Raw genomic sequence first — 22,192 nt, forward strand, 5'->3', positions numbered from 1 at the left:
CAAAAGTCACTTTCACCTAGAAACTCCATTCACACTTTTTATTATTCAGCTTACTGTGGAGACACATGCTGGAACTTTTTTTTATTTTTATGTTTTGTAGTTTATGAGTTATTTAACTTAAACGCCCAATGCATTCTCTATGGCAATAGCACAAACTTTGGCATGCACTAGTAACTACATACTTACACCTAGCAACCCCATTCTAGCCTACTTAGGTTCATCTTACGGTGGACATGTTTGCCTGAAAAGGAAACTTTGAAATGTTTCATAGTTTTAGAAATATAGTGCTTTCAAATTTGAGACATTTAACATGGGGCTCAATGGCAGCTCTATAGGCACGTCAAAAGTCACTTTCACCTAGAAACTCCATTCACACTTTTTATTATTCAGCTTACTGTGGAGACACATGCTGGAACTTTTTTTTATTTTTATGTTTTGTAGTTTATGAGTTATTTAACTTAAACGCCCAATGCATTCTCTATGGCAATAGCACAAACTTTGGCATGCACTAGTAACTACATACTTACACCTAGCAACCCCATTCTAGCCTACTTAGGTTCATCTTACGGTGGACATGTTTGCCTGAAAAGGAAACTTTGAAATGTTTCATAGTTTTAGAAATATAGTGCTTTCAAATTTGAGACATTTAACATGGGGCTCAATGGCAGCTCTATAGGCACGTCAAAAGTCACTTTCACCTAGAAACTCCATTCACACTTTTTATTATTCAGCTTACTGTGGAGACACATGCTGGAACTTTTTTTTATTTTTATGTTTTGTAGTTTATGAGTTATTTAACTTAAACGCCCAATGCATTCTCTATGGCAATAGCACAAACTTTGGCATGCACTAGTAACTACATACTTACACCTAGCAACCCCATTCTAGCCTACTTAGGTTCATCTTACGGTGGACATGTTTGCCTGAAAAGGAATCTTTGAAATGTTTCATAGTTTTAGAAATATAGTGCTTTCAAATTTGAGACATTTAACATGGGGCTCAATGGCAGCTCTATAGGCACGTCAAAAGTCACTTTCACCTAGAAACTCCATTCACACTTTTTATTATTCAGCTTACTGTGGAGACACATGCTGGAACTTTTTTTTACTTTTATGTTTTGTAGTTTATGAGTTATTCAACTTAAACGCCCAATGCATTCTCTATGGCAATAGCACAAACTTTGGCATGCACTGGTAACTACATACTTACACCTAGCAACCCCATTCTAGCCTACTTAGGTTCATCTTACGGTGGACATGTTTGCCTGAAAAGGAAACTTTTAAATGTTTCATAGTTTTAGAAATATAGTGCTTTCAAATTTGAGACATTTAACATGGGGCTCAATGGCAGCTCTATAGGCACGTCAAAAGTCACTTTCACCTAGAAACTCCATTCACACTTTTTATTATTCAGCTTACTGTGGAGACACATGCTGGAACTTTTTTTAATTTTTATGTTTTGTAGTTTATGAGTTATTCAACTTAAACGCCCAATGCATTCTCTATGGCAATAGCACAAACTTTGGCATGCTATACTAGTCCTACATACTTACACATAGCAACCCCATTCTAGCCTACTTAGGTTCATCTTACGGTGGACATGTTTGCCTGAAAAGGAAACTTTGAAATGTTTCATAGTTTTAGAAATATAGTGCTTTCAAATTGGAGACATTTAACATGGGGCTCAATGGCAGCTCTATAGGCACGTCAAAAGTCACTTTCACCTAGAAACTCCATTCACACTTTTTATTATTCAGCTTACTGTGGAGACACATGCTGGAACTTTTTTTTATTTTTATGTTTTGTAGTTTATGAGTTATTCAACTTAAACGCCCAATGCATTCTCTATGGCAATAGCACAAACTTTGGCATGCTACTAGTCCTACATACTTACACCTAGCAACCCCATTCTAGCCTACTTAGGTTCATCTTACGGTGGACATGTTTGCCTGAAAAGGAAACTTTGAAATGTTTCATAGTTTTAGAAATATAGTGCTTTCAAATTTGAAACATTTAACATGGGGCTCAATGGCAGCTCTATAGGCACGTCAAAAGTCACTTTCACCTAGAAACTCCTTTCACACTTTTTATTATTCAGCTTACTGTGGAGACACATGCTGGAACTTTTTTTTTTAAATGTTTTGTAGTTTATGAGTTATTCAACTTAAACGCCCAATGCATTCTCTATGGCAATAGCACAAACTTTGGCATGCTACTAGTCCTACATACTTACACCTAGCAACCCCATTCTAGCCTACTTAGGTTCATCTTACGGTGGACATGTTTGCCTGAAAAGGAAACTTTGAAATGTTTAATAGTTTTAGAAATATAGTGCTTTCAAATTTGAGACATTTAACATGGGGCTCAATGGCAGCTCTATAGGCACGTCAAAAGTCACTTTCACCTAGAAACTCCTTTCACACTTTTTATTATTCAACTTACTGTGGAGACACATGCTGGAACTTTTTTTTATTTTTATGTTTTGTAGTTTATGAGTTATTCAACTTAAACGCCCAATGCATTCTCTATGGCAATAGCACAAACTTTGGCATGCTACTAGTCCTACATACTTACACCTAGCAACCCCATTCTAGCCTACTTAGGTTCATCTTACGGTGGACATGTTTGCCTGAAAAGGAATCTTTGAAATGTTTCATAGTTTTAGAAATATAGTGCTTTCAAATTTACAATAGGGCTCAATGGCAAAAATGATGAAAAACGGCGTGCTATAGTATGCCGTACAATATGGGCTATAGCCCATGGTCAAAAATGATGAAAAATGAGGATAATTCTTTTTTCATCTTTTTTCAAATCCTCAAAAATGGCGTGCTACAGTATAGTATGCCATACTCTCCCCCTGCCCTCCCTACTCTCCCCCTGCCTGGCCCCTCCCCTTCCTACTCTCCTCTCCTCCTGCCTGGCCCCTCCCCTTCCTACTCTCCTCTCCTCCTGCCTGGCCCCTCCCCTTCTCCTCCTGCCTGGCTCCTCCCCTTCCTACTCTCCCCCTGCCTGGCCCCTCCCCTTCCTACTCTCCCCCTGCATGGCCCCTCCCCTTCCTACTCTCCTCCTGCCTGGCCCCTCCCCTTCCTATTCTCCTCCTGCCTGGCCCCTCCCCTTCCTACTCTCTTCCTGCCTGGCCCCTCCCCTTCCTACTCTCCTCCTGCCTGGCCCCTCCCTACTCTCCCCCTGCCTGGCCCCTCCCCTTCCTACTCTCCCCTGCCTGGCAGATCCCCTTCCTACTCTCCCTCTGCCTGGCCCCTCCCCTTTCCTACTTACTGAACTCAGCCTACTGTCCTCCTACCTGACCATCCTGCTCTCCTCCTACCTGAACCCGACTCTCATCCTACCTGACCACCCTGCTCTCCTTCTACCTGAAACCCGCACCTTGTACTAGGTATTCTATGGATATCATCTGATTTATCCACTGGGCCACTCCTACTCTAGGTGTCAGTGATTTGAACCATCACCGCCTACTAGGAGTATGTCGGGTTTGAACCGGCACACTTCTACTAGGTAGACTACGGATATCATTTGACTTATCCGCTGGGCCACTGAGGCACACAATCATGATGAATTTCTGGGCTGCTTTACAGTTGTCCTTCTGGAAATCAGTGTGCAAAGCAAAGTGTCACAGTTATGACTAATGTGGGATTTGAACCATGGACCTGTGGCTCCCAAGGACAGCCTCTCATCACACTGAGCTAACTGCTGGATACTACTACACAGCTTTTTGTGCTATTTGATGTAAGTGTGGAAAGCAAAGTGTCACAGTAAAGAAAGACCGCTGGGACACGCCTACTCTAGGTGTTGGTGATTTGAACACTGCATGTCATATGTCGGGTTTGAACCGGCACACTTCTACTAGGTATACTACGGATATCATTTGACTTATCCGCTGGGCCACTGAGGCACACAATCATGGTGAATTTCTGGGCTGCTTTAAAGTTGTCCTTCTGGAAATCAGTGTGCAAAGCAAAGTGTCACAGTTATGACTAATGTGGGATTTGAACCCTGGACCTGTGGCTCCGAAGGACAGCCTCTCATCACACTGAGCTAACTGCTGGATACTACTACACAGCTTTTTGTGCTATTTGATGTAAGTGTGGAAAGCAAAGTGTCACAGTAAAGAAAGACCGTTGGGACACGCCTACTCTAGGTGTTGGTGATTTGAACACCGCATGTCATATGTCGGGTTTGAACCGGCAGACTTCTACTAGGTATACTACGGATATCATTTGACTTATCCGCTGGGCCACTGAGGCACAAAATCATAGTGAATTTCTGGGCTGCTTTAAAGTTGTCCTTCTGGAAATCAGTGTGCAAAGCAAAGTGTCACAGTTATGACTAATGTGGGATTTGAAACCTGGACCTGTGGCTCCCAAGGACAGCCTCTCATCACACTGAGCTAACTGCTGGATACTACTACACAGCTTTTTGTGCTATTTGATGTAAGTGTGGAAAGCAAAGTGTCACAGTAAAGAAAGACCGCTGGGACACGCCTACTCTAGGTGTTGGTGATTTGAACACCGCATGTCATATGTCGGGTTTGAACCGGCACACTTCTACTAGGTATACTACGGATATCATTTGACTTAATCACTATAAATCTAAAACAGGTCAGAGTATTTCATCCAGTTATAAACAAGGAAGTGGTCCGGGTCTGCGACCATTTGATTGGAGGAGACAATGTAAGGAGCCCTAGGATTGGCTGAAGGCAGACCGATCTGATTGGCCAAGGAATCTGTCAATCAGAATGATTGGCACGTCAAAAACCACGACAGCACCCTAACTCAGTTACCTATTGCTATCTGCAACAACAGTCTTCCTTTGCCTGTGAGTTAGAGTTTGGAGTTGGATTTTGGCTGATATTTTGTAATCCTCCAAATCATGAAGTACACATGTATGTCTTCCAAACCCATGAACTATAGTATGTCTTTTTTTATCCTTCAAAATCATGAAAAACAACATATTATGGTAAGTCTTCCGAAACTATATACAGTTTTCTGTAACTCATTTCAACTGCCGAAACACAGGATTGAACTAGGGACGTTTAGATCTTCAGTCTAATGCTCTTCCAACTGAGCTATTTCGGCTTGTAAGTGACACATCCAGAATGTATTTTTCAATGAATTGTTATTTCTTAAACATAAACTCATAAAGTTCATCCCGCAGTGAGATCAGCTTGAGAGTCATACGGTTGTCTGTACCTCATTTCTACTGCAGACTCACCATCTCCCGATCATGTGGCAGCGTTCTAACACACTGAGCCACTGGCTCGAGACAATTCACAATGCTTTTTTGTTTGTTTTCTTCTTCTGAAATTGGTCTTGAAAATAAAGAATTATTTGGGGTTTGAACTCACGATCTCGCAAACATGTGGACAGTGTTCTAACACACTGAGCCACTGGCTCCAGACAATTCACTTTTTTGTTTGTTTGCTTGTAAGTGAAACATCCAGAATGTATTTTTCAATGTATTGTTAGTTCTTAAACATAAACTCATACAGTTCATCCCACAGTGAGATCAGCTTGAGAGTCATACGGTTGTCTATACCTCATTTCAACTGCCGAATCTCAGGTTTGAACCAGGAACCTTCAGATCTACAGCCTAACGCTCTCCCAGCTGAGCTATTACGGCTTGCAAGCAACACATCCAGTATTTATTTTTACATTGACTGTTACTTGTTACTTCTTAAACAAAAAAACTCATAAAGTTTTTCACCCAGTGAGATCAGCCTAAGGGCTGTATTTTGCGTGTCTTAAGTACCAGGTCTTATTACCTAACTTGAGTAAACTAAAGACCTGGAGGCGTGATCAATGCTCTTTGGCCACTCAGAATAGCCAAATGGCATTGATCACGCCTCCAGGTCTTTAGTTTACTCAAGTTAGGGAATAAGACCTGGTACTTAAGACACGCAAAATACAGCCCTAAGAGTCATAGGATTTTCTGTACCTCATTTCAAGTGCCGAAAGCCTGGATTGAACCAGGGACCTTTGGATCTTCAGTCTAATGCTCTACCAACTGTGCTAATTTTGCTTGTAAGTGTCACATCCAGAATATATTTTTCAATTGATTGTTAGTTCTTAAACAAATAAACGCATACAGTTTTCCCCCAGTGAGATCAGCCTGGGAGTCATACGGTTTTCCGTACCTCATTTGACCTGCTGAAAACCGGTTCAATTTGTAAAAGACAAAATCACTTCCAGACCATGGGCTATAGCACAAACCTTGGCATGCTACTAGTCCTACATACTTAAACCTACCAACCCCATTCTAGCCTACTTAGGTTCATCTTACGGTGGAAAAGGAATCTTTGAAAGGTGTCATAGTTTTAGAAATATATAGTTATAATGGGACTCAATGAAACAGTTTTAATGCATTCTCAATGGCAATATCACAAACTTTGGCACGGTATAGGCCTACTACTAGTCCTATACTTACACCTTGAAACCCCATTAAAACTTTAAAATGTTCATCTTACGATGGACATGTTTGACTAAAAAGGAATCTTTGAAATGTTTCAAAGACATGTCGTCGAAAACCATGAAAAACGATTTACTCTCGTATGTAGCTTTTCATGATTTTCATCGTCAAAACCCATTAAAAGTATGTCATTTTTCATATATTTCGTCAATGAAAAGAATTGATCCTTTTTTACTGAAAACCCCGGTGGCTTTTGTCACCTAGACACTGACGTTTCATGTGAGAACCAAATAGTTAACCTTTTAGAGTTTCATTGACCTTAATTTAGAGTTTAGATGGAGTCCAAAAAGAGTTTTGAGCCCTAAACCTTGGTTTCTACCTCAGAAGCAGTGATTCAGCAAATACTGTATGGACATCTAACAACCAAGTTCTACATTTTACACAAGTTCTACAAAGTTCTGTCCTCTGCCCTTATTAGCTTCCTGAACGGTTGACTATGTCTCACGCTTTTAAAACAGACTTCACTTAAAATGTTTGAGAAGCACTGGTTTACGTGTCTTCATTCATGTTCTTCTGCAGGGCTCTGCTATTGACATGGATGTCCAGTCGATTAAAACCTAGACCTCATTGAAAACAGATGACAGGACTTACCTTTTGGGTCTCCTGGCTCTCCCCATGGTGATATCACTCAGGTGTGACTTGATGATGTCATGTGACTCGTGTTTCTCCACCAGGCAAAATGAGTTTCGGTAACACAGGTTTTCACGCATGTTGTGGGACGCACCTTCAGTAAATGACTACAGTAGAAAGAGGCAGGCGCAATAAGCGCTGGCTGGGGTATACCTCAGCCAGGCTGGGTTTCCTATATACCCAGGGGCCAGGGCTGTGTATAAGTCATGGGTTTCAGCTGTACAGGACTTGAGGAAAATGCAGGGTGGGAAATACAGTAGCTTTTTATTTTGAATGTTCTCTTTTTGCGGCTTCCGCCTTTGGAAATACAGTAGCTTTTATGAAATATACAGTATTATAATTTTGGAAGCTAACCTGTGGGCCCCGGCCTCTGTAGAAACAGCCTAGTTCAGACTTTGGCACAAAAGATATATGCGACGGGACAAAACCGCTTTAAGCCTGATTCATACTTTTCCATATGACAATGCTGTGTGCTGAAAATAGCCGAACTGCTATTTCCTGTGTACAACGGAGCATGCTTTAAGCATTAGATTAGAACGTTGTGAGGAGCAAAAGATGTGGCGTCTGGAATCACCCCTAGTGTGAATCTTGGGCCCTGTCGTTGTGTTCATTGTCGTTTTTTATTTACTGGCCCCCAAGGTAGAGGCATCATCCTCAGAGAAAGACTCCCCGTTCTTTTGCTCGGCCAAATCAATATCCCATTATGGAGCTTCTGAAGAACAAAAAGGCTCAGAGGAACAACAGAGATAACCTCATAAATCGTCACTGTCAAATGGAAACCATTGAATGTCCAAAACTGTTACTTTTCAGGAAATGGGGAAAAAGAACCTGTGTTAATGTTATTTAGTTATTTAGTCACAAGCTCTTGTTAATAATTTGCTTTGGGTCAATATTTATAAAGCCCACAGTAACACCTAAAAGCTTTCACTTAAAAGAAAAATAAATTAAAAGCTCTCGCGATGCAATGCATTCTGAACTATTTTTGCTACTTTTGTGTGACACGGTAGTATGATGGATTAGGGCATAAAATAAATAAATAAATATGGAGATACAAGGTTTCTTCCTGACAGCGATGATATTGTGTCAACTCCACCCCACACACAGCTCTCTCTTCAGTGGTGGAGTGGGAACAAACCATTTAGCGCTGGGAATCGGTACATTTCCAGCTAAATAAAACAAAATTAACTGATGGTAGGGGGCATCGTAGCACAGTCGGTATAGTGCTGTCTCCTCACAGCTAGGTCCTGGGTTCGATTCCCGCTAGGGACACGCGTCCCTAGCGGGAATCGAACCATGAGTGCCCATGCATACCCGAGGCAGGGTTGGCGAAAGGGCCTTTCTGTGTGGAGTTTGCATGTAGTAATCCTGACAAAAAACATGCAGTAATCCAGGCCTCTAAACTACCTCCCCCTGGCCAGCCGGGGCCAGGGGGCCCAGCTTGGCAGAGGAACTGTAGCAGAATTACATTCGATATTTGACACTGGGTGAAAAAATGGTGTTGCAAAAGATTTTTTTTAAACTGATGGTAGAATATTTGTTTGACACAAGGTTTAGCGAAAGAGAAGAGAGGGTGAGAGAGAGTGCATGTGAAAAAAGGTGATGAAGGAAAAATGCATGCAACACATCTCAATGTTTTTATGGGTGTTCCATTTTAGTTTGTTTTTTTAATTGAAACCAGCGTCACCGATAACAAACATGCAGTATCACTGTACAGATTAACTCATTCAATAATATTACTCATTCAATTCCTGATAGGAATAGGCCAACAGGACTCACGCACATACGCACCTCACGCACGCAGCTCACGCACGTGCGCCAGCACCCACGCACGCCTCCAGATGCTCCCTCTGCTCCTACTAATTCAATTTGTCTCTCTCTCTAACACACACGCACACGCACGCGCGCACACACACACCTCCAGATGCTCCCTCTACTCTTACTAATTCAGTTTCTGTCTCACACACGCGTACACACACACGCATGCACACACGCACGAGCGCACACGCACACACTCCTCACGCACACATACACACACTTTCATATTTACATATCAGTATCCTAGTGAACGGTGGTTCAAAAAACAATGAAAGGGGACAAGAGAATTATGCCGTTTCTCCTGTTCCAAACAGAAGAGGGTGACAGTATAGAAAGTGTGTGTGTGTGTGTGTGTGTGTGTGTGTGTGTGTGTGTGTGTGTGTGTGTGTGTGCAGTGTGTGTGTGTGTGAGAGAGAGAAAGAAAGAGAGAGAGTGTGTGTGTGTGTGTGTGGGGGGGGGGTAATAAAGAGTGAGATGATGACAGCTAGTGGAGATGGGAGTAGAGAATGAGATGTTGCAGATGGGCGCCCCCCATGGGGCTAACAGGGAACAGCGTGACAGAAAGACCCGCCCCAGGCTCTGGTGGTGAAATAAGGAATTGATGCTTTTTTTTCCTTTCTTGGTCAAACTCACTCAAACTGTGCTACATTTTAATGGTGTGGTGTACTTGCATCCTCATAAATACAGGCCATCTTTTGTTTGCTTTTAATGATAAATAAAACTGGGGTATTGCTCCAATGATATAACAACTCATATCATGGTCTGGTGATACGCATCATAAAGTGTAAAAAGGAAACCAAAACCCCAAAAACAAGGCCACACTACAAAAAAAAAAATGAAAAGAAAAATTACACCCCACCCCCAAAATAAATAAATAAATAAATACTTTAAAACAGTGTACAAAATTCTGACATTACCCTTTTTTTCCAACATTTAATGGAAGTTCTCTCTACAAATGTTAAGATAATAAATATAGTCAGTATTTGTCTTTTGTCTTTTTTTTTTCTTCCTTTTGTAACAGTTAGGATTAGATTGGTTTATTTGGGATTTCTCTTAAATCTTTAAAGCAAAAGAAGAAAATAAAATAATAATAAAAAATAAAATAAAAAGGATTATAAACAGTAGGAAAGATCTCTGCAGAAAGTTCTATTGTAATACTGCTGATATCACAATGGTTACAACACGATAAAATACTGCAAATTATCAAAACTGTACAGGAAAACTTGCGTGTTTTCTCTAAAATCCTTTTTATCTTTTTCTTCCAACGGTTAAGTGTGTGAGAAGAGAGGAGTGAAGTGTTTATTTATTTTTTCTTCTTCTTTTTTTTCCTTTTTTTCTTTTTTTTTAAAGAGAACCCTGTTCCTCTTCGGCCGATCGAGCCGATCGCACGACTATGGCGGCCTACGGCCGAGCCGAGTCATTTCATGATACCAGTCAATCCACTTCCTGATTGTTCTGCCTTCGACTGCTCTCTTCTGGTCCTAAAGCAAATATCCCCCACCCCCACACACACACAGGGCGGGCAGTCTCAGCGCCGCTGCAAAGCTCAGTTTAATGGCTACTCCCGACCCCACAGTGGGTGTCGAGACTCACAGTCTAGGAAGAGATAAGGCTTTGCAGTGGGATGTGTGTGTGTGTGTGTGTGTGTGTGTGTGTGTGTGTGTGTGTGGAGGGAGCCGGGGCGTTTCCTAGCCTCACGTAGCGATACTAATATCACTGCGTGGATATTAGTCTCGTCCCTCTCAGTGTTAGATTTTTCCCCGCAATGTCCCGCCCCGTATTTGAATACCGGGCCCTGGTTGGTTATAGCCTGGTTCCAGACGAATCTGGTTGGCAGTCACCATTTCGGCCGTGAAGTCCTCCCACAATTGAGACGGGCCAGACTTAATCTGCCTGGGGGCAATATGCATTGCAAAAGGCAGATGAAGGCTGGCTACGCGAGGCTAGGGATCTACTGGATCTCTACCGTACCCCCCTAGAGCAACAGTACATTACAGTGCAGTTCTTCTATTTCCAGTTCACACGTTTCAAAATAGATTAGATCGTGTTAGTTTTCTTCTTCTTCTTCTTTTCTCTGTGCTGAAGTCCGTTCACGCTGAAGTTTCATTCTTTAAGATATTTTCCTCGAGCTAATCTACATCACGGTTACAGGTGTGAGTGGTCTCTTTGTTTTAGTTAGTGAGTTTTTATTTCCTTTTTTTTTGGTGGCGCGCCACTGCTCGCTTTGCCCGGTGGTTCGGTTGGGGTGAGGGAATCACCGGCATCATGGTAGTAGTAGTAGTGGTAGTGGTGGTGGTGGTGGTCAGTTGGCAGTTCAGGGAGGTTTTTGGTGGGGTGGTCTCGCAAAGGTAGGGCAGGGTCAGCGGTGACGATAGTGTCTCATAAGGGGGACAATGCAGGATGGGGGTCCGGCCATCTTGAGGAAGGGGTGCTGCAGGAGCTCCTGGGCTGTGGCTCTCTGGGAGGGCTCCCTCACCAGCATCAGGTCCAGGAAGGCCCGTAGGACAGATGACACCTGGGGGAAACAATTCAGGGATTAAAACAATTACAGCATTGCAGAACTAATGCTAAGGCTTTAAGGCAATCCGACAACATGATACTGACATGATACTACTGACCATGACAATGACATGATACTGACCATGACAATGACATGATACTGACCATGACAATGACATGATACTGACCATGACAATGACATGATACTGACATGATACTGACATGATACTGACCATGACAATGACATGATACTGACCATGATACTGACATGATACTGACCATGACACTGACATGATGCTGACTCGATATCTTGTCTACTAGTCCCTCCCTAACAAGTTTACCGGTAGTCTAGTTTTCATTTGGTAACAATATTTACGGTAGTCATAGTCATCATGAGCTTATAGCTATTCTTCCGTTTTTATGTAGTTTTCGTCACTGAAAAAAAAAGGTACGCAACGAACATTGTCCAGCATAGCTCCGCTCCCTGGTAGACAGGCACCCACAGCAGACGGCAGTAGGAGTCGCTGGGTGTGAGTTTATAGTCTTACCTTGTGGGACTCTTTTAGCCTCGGGGGAAGGTTGTCTGGGTGTGAGTTCAGTCTTACCTTGTGGGACTCCTTTAGCCTCGGGGGAAGGTTGTCTGGGTGTGAGTTCAGTCTTACCTTGTGGGACTCTTTTAGCCTCGGGGGAAGGTTGTCTGGGTGTGAGTTCAGTCTCACCTTGTGGGACTCTTTTAGCCTCGGGGGAAGGTTGTCTGGGTGTGAGTTCAGTCTCACCTTGTGGGACTCTTTTAGCCTCGGGGGAAGGTTGTCTCGGTGTGAGTTCAGTCTTACCTTGTGGGACTCTTTTAGCCTCGGGGGAAGGTTGTCTGGGTGTGAGTTCAGTCTTACCTTGTGGGACTCTTTTAGCCTCGGGGGAAGGTTGTCTCGGTGTGAGTTCAGTCTTACCTTGTGGGACTCCTTTAGCCTCGGGGGAAGGTTGTCTGGGTGTGAGTTCAGTCTTACCTTGTGGGACTCTTTTAGCCTCGGGGGAAGGTTGTCTGGGTGTGAGTTCAGTCTCACCTTGTGGGACTCTTTTAGCCTCGGGGGAAGGTTGTCTGGGTGTGAGTTCAGTCTCACCTTGTGGGACTCTTTTAGCCTCGGGGGAAGGTTGTCTCGGTGTGAGTTTATAGTCTTACCTTGTGGGACTCTTTTAGCCTCGGGGGAAGGTTGTCCCGTATTCTCCTCATGGCCTGTAGGGGGGGCTCATTGAAGTACGGCGGCTCCCCGTCAACCATCTCTATCACCATGATGCCTAAAGACCAGATATCCACCTGAACACGCACACACGCACACGCACGCATGCACGCACGCACACACACACACACACGCACGCACACGCACACACACACACACACACACACAACCATTCAGTTTCAATATCGGGATGCAATCATACAGGGCAGCCCATACTCAACTTTGTACTGTACAGTAGGCGCACCGATGTGTGTGTGTGTGTGTGTGTGTGTGTGAGTGTGTGTGTGTGTGTGCGTGCCCCTCACCTCCGTGCCATAGGGTAGTCTGGAGATGACCTCCGGTGCCATCCAGTAGGGCGTTCCCACCAGAGACTTCCTCTTGGGCACCTCTTTGGACACTTGGGCACAGAAGCCAAAGTCGGATAGTTTGATCTGCAAAGAGAGCACACACACACACACACACACACACACACACACACACACACACACATTGCCCGTTGTATCATGAGCGATACGTCAAAGGTTATTTAACCCATTCTGACTTGAGATCAGATTCTAAAAATGTCTATTAAATCCTGACAGTTTCATTATTAACCCATTCTGACCTGAGATCAGATTCTAAAAGTGTCTTAGATTTTTCAAAAATAGCAGACCTACAAGCTCGTATCGCGCCACTCGGTGGCGCGATACGAGCTTGTAGATCTGCTATTTTTCAATAGCTAAAGCATAACATGATGCCGACACCAACATGGGTTCCCGTTCAGAATGGGTTAACAGATGTAAAAATATAGATCTGATGTGGTTAAGTGATGCAGAGCGACTGAGATGGATTTTCGAACAGATGTATGACAAATTTGTTATAAAGGTTTTAGTAATCATTTACAAATGTAAACAAACAAGGTTGTTAATGATTTGTTAACAGTCTACAAACTGCTTATAAACGTTTATAAATGCTTTATAATGGGTCATTACAAATGATTTAATAATCATTTACAGATGTATATAAATGGCTTATTAATGAATAGTTTACTACTCACTAATACCTTATAAATGATTTGTAACCATAGTTATAACAGTTTTAGTAATCATTTACGAATGTCAACAAACAGGTTGTTAATGATTTGTTAATAGTCTACAAACTGCTTATAAACGCTTATAAATGCTTTATAACGGGTCATTATTGTAAAGTGCTACTAAAAAAACGAAATAAAAAAGCAGATCTACAAGCTTGTTTCGAGCTTGTGGATCTGATATTTTTCTTACATTTGTGTGACACTGTAGTATGATCTAGTAGCGTGTTAATTTACCAAAAAATTAAACACAAAAAGTTGTGGAAAATATGGAGAGGTTTCTGCACAACAACAACATACCAAAAAAGACATGCTATGTTGTAAAAAAGACATGCTATACTATAAGTAAAATAAAAAATAAATTAAAAGGTAATACTATACTATATAAAATAAAAATGCTATAAGGTCACCCTATACTAAGTTGTGAAAAAAACATACTGTGCTACTGTATGTTGTAAAAAAAAGAAAAAGAAAAAAGGTCATACTAGGTTGCGAAAAAGTTAAAAAATTACATATTATACATATATTATTTCCATTAGATAGATGAAGTGAGGAACCGACCCTTGCGATGAAGAGGTCTCACACAGGACAGTAATCCCCCATATTAGCAGTTAATTATGCTTCAATTAATCACGTTTTATCGGCTCGTTAGGAAGGCGTTGGGCAGGATTTAATTACTGTGGCCTACATGGTAATTGATGATGATGAGTTTCTGGTGCTGGCTGTTTGACGAACAGCAGGACTGGCAGCCGCAGAGAAGGTCAGCATGTGTAAACGGGTGTGTTTGGGTGTGCGCGTGCAAATGAGTGCATGTTTGTACATGTAGTGTGTGTGTGTGGGGCAGAGCTCTGAGACACTGAAACGGGCTGCATCAGCAGCCACATAAGAGTGTACATAGAGTGTAGGAGTATCATAAGAGTGTACGCGTTCGCAGTGAAATAGTCAGTGTTGATGAATGTGTCCTTAAGTACCACATATGTCCTTATAGAGGTATACAGTATGTATATACTGTAAGTGTATGTCATACTGAAATGTCCTTACACCTCATCCATTGCACCTCATCTACACAGGCAAGGAGTGAGCGTTCCGATGGCGATATTGTGCGGAATCCTAATAATATGGAGCGGCGGCCTTTGCGTTGCGACGTAAGCCTGAACCAATCAAATAACCAATAAGTATAGTTGCTTGTGGATCTCAACCAATAAAATAGTTTGGGGCCGCGACACGTCGCTCAAATAAAGACTCCGCGAGCGAATGTATAGGTGGGGTCGACGACATTGCCGCACGGTGCGTCGTCGTCGGCTTGTTTGCCCGCGGTACGGTCAGGACAGTCTCATTGAAAAACATGTATTTTAACCCATTCTGAACGGGAACACATTTTGGTGTTAGCATCATGTTATGCTTTAGCTATTGAAAAATAGCAGATCTACAAGCTCATAGCGCGCCACCGAGTGGCGCGCTACGAGCTTGTAGGTCTGCTATTTTTTGAAAGATCGAAGAACGACTGACATTTTTAGAATCTGATCTCAGGTCAGAATGGGTTCATCAGACCAGTGTGTGTCCGGCGGAAAACCTCGTATGAATCTGATCTCAGGTCAGAATGGTGCGGACGATGTGTTATGTGTCCTTACCCTGCCGTCGCTGGTGAGGAGGATGGAGTCACTCTTGATGTCACGGTGGATGACACCCTGGGTGTGGAGGTAGGATAGAGCCCTCAGCACCGACACACACACCGTGGCGATCTGCTCCTCGTTCATCCTGTGTCGGTAGACAAGTCTGCTGTGTTAGTCAAATGCAATGACACACAGGGAGGGCAGTATAACCATCGCTGGGCTCATTCTACAAGCTATATACCATACCGTACAGTACAAATACACTACGTGGCAATTGCCAATTCGAATTTCATTTTAACCCATTCTGACCTGAGATCAGATTCTAAAAATGTCTATTACATCCTGACAGTTTCATTATTAACCCATTCTGACCTGAGATCAGATTCTAAAAGTGTCTTCGATTTTTTCAAAAATAGCAGACCTACAAGCTCGTATCGCGCCACTCGGTGGCGCGATATGAGCTTGTAGATCTGCTATTTTTAAATAGGTAAAGCATAACATGATGCCGACACCAAAATGGGTGCCCCGGTCAGAATGGGTTAAAGTGCCTTTCAAGTCACCGAAGGACACTTTACAATCAATACATCTGTCTAAAATAGAAGTCGACAGCGGGGGCATCAAGGGCCTTATCTTGCGTCAGAAACTCTGAATCTCTAAAAACCCGTGATTTGGGGATTTAGCATTGTGTAAGAGGCGTTCCCCCATGAAAATTGCTATTTTGGACACAGCAAGTTTTTCAGGCCAAGGACCCCTTAGCTGGGAGAAAGATGAAACAAATAGATTTCATACGTAGTTTCATAGACTTGTTTGACAGTGCTGTGTTGTGTAAATAAATGTATGTTCTTTTGCTTGATTGTTTACACGTGATCTTTTCTATGAATATGTTGGATTCACGTCAATGTGTATTTTCGGACAATTGACTAACCCTCAATACTTAGCTGACCTTTGGCTCTGTACTTGGTGCGCTCTTTTTTCCCCTCTACAGTCTACACCAAACCTATTAAAATAAAATAGCACGCTTACAAGTTCAGAGTGCATCGCGCCGCAACACGTTGAATATCGCCTGCTATTTTCGGCAAAATGTTCTCCCCAGAATAGGGATGCTAGGGTTCAAGTGGTTAATGTAAAACGGTTCCTGATCACACACAGGTTTGGCAGCCCCCCCCCCCCCCCCCCCCCCCCCAGTAGTAACACGGAGGACCCCCTAAGGCACTGGCGAAAATAGAGCCCCTGATATTGTCCCACCATGAGCAAGCAATTTCTGCAACAGTGGCTAAAGGAAAATCTCCCCCTTAAAAAGTCAGGCAGAAGACCCATGCAGGCTCTGTTCGGCCATCTGCCTCAACCGCGCCAGGGGGGGGGGCAGAGAGATCTGTACTCGACCACACAGATTGGTTAAAGTATGCCTCATTACGTCCACAACTGTTACTTTTCAGGATTCTACCGTAAAGAAGAAAATCAGACCCGTCTGAAGTGAGCGGTGCAACAGCGCCCCCCTGTTGGTACTCTAAACATAGGGGACATTGGAGCGCGCCGCTCAAAAATCACACCCGCGTGAAGCGAGGGGCACTAATATATTACAATCTAAATCGTGTTGCTATGATTAGGTGATGTAATGACGATGTAAAACAAACGTTAAATTGTCTTTATGTTTGAGTTGGTGACTAAACTTCTAATTTTCTCTACATTGTCAATGGTTTTTTTTAAAACAAACACTGACCTAAACACAAACATTAAACCTGAGTATAGGAGGGGCTATAGCGCCCCTCAGAAAATAGCAAAAGTAGCAGAGAGACTTTTGATGGTTTTGTGTGACGCTGTAGTACAGTATGGTGATAATAGGACTATGCATGCTGTGTGGAGCTGTAGTACAGTATGGTCCCGGTAGGACTATGCATGCTGTAGTACAGTATGGTGACGGTATAGGGCTGTGGGGAGCTGGCCTGGCCTGGAGGGCAGCCCGGGAGGCAGTCAGACCCCATATGGAGGAACAGAGGAAACATCACGTCTGGCTGAGCTGACATGCTAACACACACTCACAGCTCCACTGAACATTAAGCCATTCTGACCTGAGATCAGATTCTAAAAATGTCTATTACATCCTGACAGTTTCATTATTAACCCATTCTGACCTGAGATCAGATTCTAAAAGTGTCTTCGATTTTTCAAAAATAGCAGACCTACAAGCTCGTATCGCGCCACTCGGTGGCGCGATATGAGCTTGTAGATCTGCTATTTTTCAATAGCTAAAGCATAACATGATGCCAACACCAAAATGGGTGCCCGTTCAGAATGGGTTAACATGAAGGCCCAGCTGGCTGACACACACGCACACACTAAGGCTGTATACCCTAGCCCTGTTTTTAGGACTCGAACATTTGCAGAGATTTCCGAGCGAACATCCGAACCATTTGGTTAATAGGTTCTAATTAATTCATTTCTCCGAGTGCTTTTAACCAGGCTGCAATTCATCAATGGATCCTCCGGGGCGACGTTGCATAGACTATATCAGTGAAATAATGGTTATAAGTTCATCAGGGGTTGGTGAGGGTTGCTACCGGGTTGGCCCGACCGGGAAGGTGTGCATTTTGAGTGTGGATACAACCGTCTTTACTTTTAATACACTATAATGACAGCACCAGATATCCGTCTTGCACATGATCAGAGCGCAGCGCGTCTCCCCCTCTCTCTCTCGCAAAACACACACACACACACACGCGTGCCCGCACACACACGCACGCACGCACGCACGCACGCACGCACACACACACACACACACACACACACACACACACACACACACACACACACACACACACACACACACACACACACACACACTCTCTCTCTCTGTTACACATATGGCAGATTGCAGCAGGTTTCATTGCTACACATGTATGCATTCACAATCACAAGAGATAAATGAGGCTTCAACTAACTGGGAGAATAGCAGTGGATGTGAATGGGATGGAGAGATTAACACACACACACACACACACACACACACACACACACAATGACACACGTACACGTACACAGTTAGTGACACACATTCCCTTTCTCTCGCTTTCTAACACACTCACGTACAGATACCAATCAAACAGGAAACAGGATTGCTGAGATAGAAAATTGTTTCAAACAGAGAGTGAAAAACAAGACTAATGATCCTGTAAATATGATCAAGGGGATGACGCAGGCACTCACACACACACACACACACACACACACACACACACGCACACGCACGCACGCACGCACGCACGCACGCACGCACGCACGCACCAATGTATAAATTGTGGTTATCTAGACTGTGTAGCCTAATATCCATAGCTGTATTGATTTCATAATTTTAAAACTATACTTTATTCAGCCGACTATGTTTATTAATTTTGGTGGAATAATATTTGTGTTCTATAGTTGAATTTGTTTAATTGGGTTAAAGTACAATCCCCACCAAAAGGGTCAATATTCATTCATTAATTTGGATCAGAAACATTGAACATGACCACATGCATGAATACATGTGGTTTTGATTTAACCCATTCTGACCTGAGATCAGATTCATACGAGGTTTCCACTGGACACACACTGGTCTGATTAACCCATTCTGACCTGAGATCAGATTCTAAAAATGTCAGTCGTTCTTCGATCTTTCAAAAAATAGCAGACCTACAAGCTCGTATCGCGCCACTCGGTGGCGCGATATGAGCTTGTAGATCTGCTATTTTTCAATAGCTAAAGCATAACATGATGCCAACACCAAAATGGGTTCCCGTTCAGAATATTGTTAATATGCAAACACCTGAAAATAAATATGCTACAGCTTCACAAATACAGATGGTAGAAAGCAGATTACCCTCAATCCCGTTTCGGACCGGGTCCAATTCTATGGACCTGTGCTGTACCTCTATACTGCAAACCACGGCCTCTTGGGCTTTAGTGCTTTAACCCATTCTGAACGGGAACCCATTTTGGTGTCAGCATCATGTCATGCTTTAGCTATTGAAAAATAGCAGATCTACAAGCTCATAGCGCGCCACCGAGTGGCGCGCTACGAGCTTGTAGGTCTGCTATTTTTGAAAAAAATCGAAGAACGACTGATATTTTTTTTAATCTGATCTCAGAACGGGTTAATCAGACCAGTGTGTGTGTGTCCAGTGGAAACCTCGTATGAATCTGATCTCAGGTCAGAATGGGTTGATATAGCATTATTCCACAATTTCATTATCATCACTTTATGTGGAAGTGAAGAAAGCATAAAACGACTGTGTGACGAGCCGCTCGGCAGCCCGTTACCAAAATGACATGTATACAGTAAGTAAAATATGGAGGAGTGTGTTATCTCATTATAATGGCTCTCGTCCGGTCACAATGCGTGGAGGACAGACAGCGCTAAACCGTTACAGTTGTTGTCGCAGAGAGAGAGAGCACTGGCAGAATGCCGGGAGGAACTGAGAAAGCGGCCCCCGCTCGTCCAAACACTGCGTGCACATTTTACACAAAGGTGGTTTACAAACACAGCGTGGTCTCATTTACGTCTATAGACGCTGCCAATTTGGCCTGTTGTGATTTTCAATCGTGTTTTAGACCCACTTAAAATGCAATGATCTTCATGCGGGGTGTGTGTGTGTGTGTGTGTGTGTGTGTGTGTGTGTGTGTGTGTGCGTGCGTGCGTGCGTGCGTGCGAGAGAGAGGTGGGTGGGATAAAGAGAGAGAATTAAAGACTAAAAGAGAATCCTCCCTCTAGCCCATTATCTGAAATTAGTACCTCAAAATGTTGATAGGCGCCTCAAGCAAACTTTCTCACACACACACACACACACACACACACACACACACACGTGCGCCTACACACACACACACACACACACACACACACACACGCACACACACACCAAGGGAAACATCTGTGTGGGAAGAGCTGCCCCAAAATACTTCACGGCGACAGTAGCACTCAGCCTCAGCAAAGCGTGTTATTAGCATCCGACACTGCGCAGCGCTAACGCTGGCGCTCCATGCAAATGACTGTAATTAAACACCCGGTGCCAAGTACAGCGAGAAAACGACGAGGCGGTCCCTTACAACAACAACAACAACTCAACAACAGAGAGAGAGCAATTAGAGGAAACTTGAGAACAATACACCTAAGATGAACAAAGCGCTCCATCTGCTCCGTTCTGCTGGCCGCGTCGTCAGGGAACCAGACTCCTTTCATTTGCCATTGTGTTGAGAAGTGCCGCGGGGTGAGTTAACCACTTAAAGGCCAATACCGTGGTCCTTTCCGACATCTGGACAAAACAATGTCCAGTTTCGGACATGGCTTTTCAGAGGCAGTTCGGAGAGTCGGGACATACGGGGGGTTGCACGACTTCCGAGCAAAAGTTCTGAGACCGGCTACCGCCCATCAGGAGTTTGAATTAAAGTCAATTTGAAGTTATCACCTGCCTTTCCGACAAAAAGTTTGAAGAAGCACGCATTGGCCCTAGCTATAGTTGACCACTGCTATCATCCCAATGACCACCACTGCCATCATCATGATCAACGACAAATATTGTGCTTGATTCATAAATGCCCTAATTCTTCAAACTGTGTGTAACATAGCAACAGTGTAATTCCATCAGTCCCTGACATGTGTTTTTCAGCAGTGGAAAAAGTACTCAAATGTTATAAATAAAAGTATCAATACTGGAATATAGAAATACTCTGTTAAAACACCTTTTGTGCTATGGACTTTTCTAATCAAACAAATAATTGAACAGAACGACAATGTTCTGTCTTCTTTTTGGACTTAAAGGGACCTTTTTGCAAAAACATATATGTTAATGCCGTTTAGAAGCTTTAGAACACTTTCCTGGGGGTCTTTATGTGTGTAATATGTGGTTTTAGATACTTTAGATTGTAGCAGTGAGCACAGTGACTCTGATGTCATGGACACTGGGCTCACTTCCTTCCTGGACTACATGTTGTCTCAGTAAGACAGCTCTCCCTCTATCCACAAGGAGGAGCAGTGCACCAAAGCATTATGGGAATTGTAGTCCAGGAAGGTAGTGAGACCAGTGTCCATGACATCAGAGACACTGTGCTCACTGCTACAATCTATAATATCTAAAACCACATATTACACACATAAAGACCCCCAGGAAAGTGTTCTAAAGCTTCTAAACGTCATTAACATATATGTTTTTGCAAAAAGGGTGAAGTGTCCCTTTAACGTGGCATCTGGTTTGGGATATAAACGCTTCATAGGGAGACTTTAGATGTCACAGCGCGAGGTAGTAACGTGTACTCTGATCCAGAGCGACTTACAGTAAGCAAGAACAAAACATACAAATACATCAAATACATAAGAAATGGTCATCATGAATCATGCGTAAGAACAGTGGAATATCTAAATAATGAAACTATGCGTATACACTATAGAGTGCTATGTCTACATAATCTAATCTAAGTTACATAAATTGAGCCTATATGGTCGTCGAGGACAGGGCAAGGGCTTCGGCAAGTGCTATACGGGCTAAGATGGAGTCTGAAGAGGTGTGTTTTCAGACTATACGGCGGACGATTGGGAGTGAGTCTGCGGTTCTGACTGCAGTGGGAAACGGCGTGATCCCATACTGTTTACGCACCTGGTGTGGGTGACGATGTCCGTGAGGGCCCCTCCCTCCAGGAACTCCATGACCACCCAGAGCTCGTCTCCCACCAGGTAGCTGTTGTACATGTCCACCACGTTCTCATGGTGGTAGTCCCTCATTATGACCACCTGGGGGGGAGAGAGAGAGAGAGAGAGATGGAGAGAGATGGAGAGAGAGAGAGAGAGAGAGATGGAGAGAGAGAGAGAGAGAGATGGAG

General features: G+C 43.3%; 1 protein-coding gene across 2 annotated transcripts in view; it reads right to left on the reverse strand.

Moving 5' to 3' along the window:
• Nucleotides 1-9,909: 9,909 nt before the first annotated feature.
• pak5 (p21 protein (Cdc42/Rac)-activated kinase 5) overlaps nt 9,910-22,192 on the reverse strand; it is a 155,245-nt gene continuing 142,962 nt past the window's right edge. For both annotated transcript variants that reach the window (XM_083791002.1, XM_083791001.1), the window contains 5 exons: nt 21,970-22,103; nt 15,362-15,488; nt 12,967-13,092; nt 12,604-12,738; nt 9,910-11,442 (listed from right to left, as the gene is read on the reverse strand). In XM_083791002.1, coding sequence (XP_083647128.1) covers nt 11,287-11,442; nt 12,604-12,738; nt 12,967-13,092; nt 15,362-15,488; nt 21,970-22,103 — 678 coding nt within the window. In that variant the 3' untranslated portion in view covers nt 9,910-11,286. The remainder of the gene's footprint in view (nt 11,443-12,603; nt 12,739-12,966; nt 13,093-15,361; nt 15,489-21,969; nt 22,104-22,192) is intronic.

The sequence above is a fragment of the Protomyctophum parallelum genome (assembly GCF_964188405.1).
Source record: "Protomyctophum parallelum genome assembly, chromosome: 19".
Lineage (NCBI taxonomy): Eukaryota > Metazoa > Chordata > Actinopteri > Myctophiformes > Myctophidae > Protomyctophum > Protomyctophum parallelum.